This window comes from Lactuca virosa, chromosome 8 (assembly GCF_052849685.1).
Source record: "Lactuca virosa cultivar CGN04683 chromosome 8, Lactuca_virosa_CGN04683_v6, whole genome shotgun sequence".
Lineage (NCBI taxonomy): Eukaryota > Viridiplantae > Streptophyta > Magnoliopsida > Asterales > Asteraceae > Lactuca > Lactuca virosa.
In genome coordinates this window covers 220751716-220756737 of record NC_136433.1, presented here as the reverse complement: position 1 = coordinate 220756737, position 5022 = coordinate 220751716, and the positions used below count along the sequence as shown (strand labels likewise).

The following is a 5022-nucleotide window of genomic DNA, read 5'->3' as shown; positions in this document are numbered from 1 at the left end:
AGACAATGGTGTCGATTTCAGCCCATTGGTCATAGGCTTCATCGGTGGCTGCTGGGGGCTTTGTACCATCAATATGGTTCAAAACTTTATATGCACGAGCATGAATCCGAAATAGCTTTACCCAGGAGGAATACGTGACTTTAACACCATCCAAAATTCTGACTTTGTTCTGAATATTCGTAACTGTGTACACCGGATGAAGGGGGTATTCTTCTGTGTAGCTTGATCTTCCTTTGTCATCGAGATGGGGGAAGAAGGTTCGCCGGAATTTTGATCGGAAGGAGGAGAAGAAAAAGAATCAGCCGTGGCTGAGAGAGAGAGAACGAACCCAAGAAATCAGGGCTCTGATACCATAATAGTTTGCAAAATGCAATCTCAACATGTTTGGTTCGTTGATGTTGTACTGGATTATCAGAGAGGTATACAGCGGATAGTTTTTACCATCAATAATTTTTTGGCCTTGAGCTAATATATGTTGCCTAATGTCCCTTGTATCTTTCCCATAGTTACCTAATTCGCGGATCGCTTCGGTACGGGAACGAGGTACGGGTACGGGGTTCACTAGATTGGACGTATCGGGTTCGGAGAGGGGTAGGCTCATGTTGGTACGAACCGGTACGGTGTACCATCAAGTTCAGTACAGTGTACCCAAATGTAAAACATTTTTTAGAAACATATTATTGTAAATTTATGATAAAACAAGAACATATTATATCAGATTACCAAAATACCAAAAACATAAATGATCCAACCTTTCAAGTCTTAACTCTTAAGTACCAAAAGGTGTAACAGATTACATGAAAAAAGATGAAACAAAAAATCCTAATCTGTTACAATACAATAACAGGAACAATACAAAATTACCAAACATAAAACATCTAGTCTAACCGCTGCCTTTTTCTTTTCCGGTTCTCCACGCTTTCTTCATTAAGATTCTCCCAAATCATTTCCTCCAAGCGGACACTTGAACCTTCTATGTAATCGCTTTCCGGATTCATGTCCCATTTTTTTAGGGGTCCGGATTTATAAGATTCTGAAAAACGGGATAGAAGCCTAATGTTTGAGTGAATAAAAACTAGTTTATCTGCTCTTTTGCAATTTAAACGATTTCGCTTCACGTTATGAATATATGAGTATGTACTCCAATTTCTCTCCGCCGAGGAGCTGCTAATCGGTTGAGAGAGTACTCTTTTTGCCACATTCGCTAATTTCGGAGTCTCGGATCCATAAGTTGCCCACCAATCAATTCCGTCCATGGTCACGACATCGATTTGAGTTGAGGTCATAGAGTAAATTCCTTTCTTCATATGAAATTTCACGAATTCTTCTCGTAAAATTTTTGCTTCTTCTTCACTCTCCGCGATTCTATTAAATGCCTCTATAACACCAAGTACAATTTCTTTGTCTTGGTTGGGAGCTTTTCGTGTCATGCCACCGGGTGCCAATTTTGCTAGGTAGTGTTTATCATAGAATTTTGGATTTAAGGCAAATCCCAAACAATGAAGAGGGATTGTCATCTTCTCCCACCTATGCAAAAGAATTTTTTCAACTTGAGGGTGATAACTTGCATATTTATTTTCCCTCATGACATCCTTGATTTCACCGAGCATGTTGTCCATCCTTTTATAAATCTCTCCCATTTTGGGACCTTCACCATCACAAAATTTTAATAGCAAAAATATTGGTTTTGTAATAGCCAATATATTTTCAACATCGTCCCAAAACTCATCATCTTTAATTGTATCGGCGATTTTTGCCCCAACAATTTGAGTGGGTTCGTCTGCATTTTTGACCCATTCTCGCCACGAATTAAGAACAATGGTTGTAGAAAGAACCTCCCTACACTCCATTAATCTTTTCAAAACTATATAGTGTGAGGCAAAACGCGTTTTTGCAACTTTCAATAACTCTAGTGTTGAGTTTTCCCTAAAAAATGATAATGCATGTGTGTGGTTAATAAAAATACTTGACAATACCTTTGCCTCTCTTATATGTCTCCGCTAGCCAATAAAACTCATTCGCCAAGTCCTTAAAAATGAGATTTAAGGTGTGCACGCAACAAGGGGACCAAAAAAATATGTTTGTGTATCCTTTCGATCTCCCGCCCGACAGCCTTACAATTAGCCGCGTTATCGGTTACAACTTGTAATACATTACTTGGTCCAATATTATCAATGGCTCCAAGTAGAAACTTTGAAATTTCTACCCCCGATTTTTCAACCCCCGAAAAGTCTTCCGCATACATGAACATTGCACCACGAGAATTAACCGCAAAGACATTGATAAGTGGTTTATGTTTCACATTAGACCACCCATCCGAGACAACTAAGACTCCTTGTGTAATCCGCGTGTCCTTAATCGGTGTAAGCTCCTTCTCAACGTCCCTAACACATTCATTAAGTAATGCGGTTCTCGCTTTTTCACATGATGGGGGTTTGTATCCATCCGGTGCATTCTTGATAGCGCTAATCATTTCAATGAATTGCGGGTTGTGTAAAACATTGAAAGGGATTCTGTTGGCACATAATCCTTAAACTATCTTCAAGTCCACCTCGTTCCTCTCTAATATGCCAAATGATTCTTCAATGCGTTCCATCTTCCTAAGACTTTCTCGCTTCTGTTGATCTCTAATGACTGGACATCTTCTAAAGTCGGCGGTTTTCCCTACAGGTCCAAAAAAATGGACATGGATTCAGGTGTATGAGCTGGTAAATTTTCCTTTACAGTGTTTAGAACCTCCAGAATTTTTCCTGTCTCCTACACCATTGAATGTAACTTCTTCTAAAAGTGGTCTGCTGGTATCCTTTCCTTCGGGGGTTGTTGGTCTTTGTTGTGTTTGTTGTACTTCATCATCAACATCAATATAATCTGGTTGTGTTTCACTGATGTGGGTGTCGCCTTGTGTTTCACTATCTGCTGGAGTATTAGTATTTCTTCCAAACACCATTTTTTCTCAATAAGAGTCAAACAGTCAAACAGTAGAGAAATTTGAGAAGAAGAGAAATTGGAACAGATTTGGAATGGGACGATAGAAATCGTGAATCACAATATGATTATATCCCGCAAAACTGAAAGTCGGGCACTGACTTTTTTAAGCGTCTCATTAATTCCCGCAAAACTGAAAGTCGGGCACTGACATTGGCGTCCCAATCGCGATTCCAATTGAGGCGGTATACACAAAATTAATCGTCCCAGCCGCGAATTGATAATCGATCGACCCACTTCCAATCATCGATTTGGTACGCTAAAATTCCGATTCGACTCTCGTTCCCGACGCGACTTGGTATGACTTCGTACCCCGATTCGGTACACAGCGATCTGGTACGTGGTATGCGACCTTATGGACGAATTAGGTAACTATGATCTTTCCTAAGGCATATCTTGTGATGATCTTTCAAATGTGTTGTTCCATCAGGAGCGGTCAGTTGTTTCTTGCAATGTATACACTTCGCCCATCTTCGAACACCATCAACATAAACTGGATAAAAATGGTTCCAAGCAGCGGATTTCTATGTTTTTGGGATGCTGAGTATCATTTTCTACAGGTTCTTCTTGATTTTCTGGTTCATTAATATCTTCATGTTCGTCACTCATGGCTGCTTGTTTATCATTAATTAGAATAAAAACCCAATGATTCATCTTTGAAAATCACCGTGCAACGGAAACAAAACAAAAAAGTTATTTGAAATCCACTATAAGTTGAAATTGAGACCATAAATCAATTTGGAATTGAGACCATAAATCAGTTACATAGAAAAACACTTCAAAAAAGTGCTAACAGGTTCAGTTGATGAAATGTCAATTTCATTAAGATGGAATTGGCAAACAAAAGTGATCATACTAGAATCGTGGAGGAATCGTGTGAGCACTAAGCTGTTTTCTTGTGAGTCTGAGAACCGATGAACGAGTCGAATAGATGTTGATTGACTGTGATGAACGAGATGAATCGTGGATGAACGAAGAGGAAGTGTCCAGTGGGGAGTCGAATCGCCAAACGTGTCCGTCGCATGTGCACAGCTCCAAGGATTGTATTGTCTAATTGTGTTTTTGGAATTGCTGAGTGAGTATTGGATATGCGGTCTGCTAAATTGAAATTAGGTTCAAACAAAATTAGGCCTACTGAAAGTCTATATACACATAAAAGAAATTGAAATCTGAACTTGGGCCTACTTAAAATATATACGTAATATATGTGAGTATAATATAAACGGGGACCGGGCGGGTTGGGGAATAGGAAACCCAGCCTCGGCCCCATCCCCAATTTTTGCCGTACGGGGATCCCAGGCCCCATACCCGATACCCGCTTTAGCGGGGAATACCCATCCCCGATCGGAGCGGGTTGACTGGGTTCCCCAACGGGTCGGGTTAAATTGCCATGCCTACCGATGATATGGTAAAATAGTAGGCGATTTGCTTCCAGGGGTAATTCTAGTATTTCCACTAGCTCTGATACGATGACTATTGTGGAAAACCCGTAAATTAGGGTTGCATATATTGTCTTCAATATATAGATACAAATTACATAAGGGTCCCTAGAAGATATGAAATATGACTATTTAACTATTTAACAATGTTCTGAAAAGCTCGCCATGGCTTCGCAATGATGCACCATGGCTCTAAAGCTTGTACTTGACGTCAAATTTTAACAAAATACCGCCTTAAGTCATATATGTATATAAAAATGAATGATAGTAGAAAATACATATAAAAATATTAGTTATATATAAAATTGCCAAATTAAGTCACGCCTTACAAACGACGTGGCTCGCCACGGCTCGTAAAAGCTTGAGGCTTGATATTACGGCCAAAGTCACGCCAAACATTATTTACAACCTTGCTATTTAACAAGAACTAGCGTGGCATCTGAGGGTAAACTATGCTTTATACCTGGGTTCAAGATGGTTAATTTAAAGAGTTTGCCATGAATCGAAAATATTCATGATAGTTGGCAATGGCAAACTATGGTTCAACAGGTACATACAGTTTTAGTTTAACACGATGAACCATCTTGAGTCATAAATA

The 5022-nt window shown here is 39.4% G+C and overlaps 1 protein-coding gene across 1 annotated transcript; it reads right to left on the bottom strand.

Annotated features, from left to right (window-relative positions):
• Positions 1 to 878: 878 nt before the first annotated feature.
• LOC145131266 (uncharacterized) lies at positions 879 to 1850 on the bottom strand. The gene has a single exon (XM_079065982.1). The coding sequence runs from the start codon at positions 1848 to 1850 to the stop codon at positions 879 to 881; it is 972 nt and encodes a 323-aa protein (XP_078922108.1).
• Positions 1851 to 5022: the final 3172 nt, after the last annotated feature.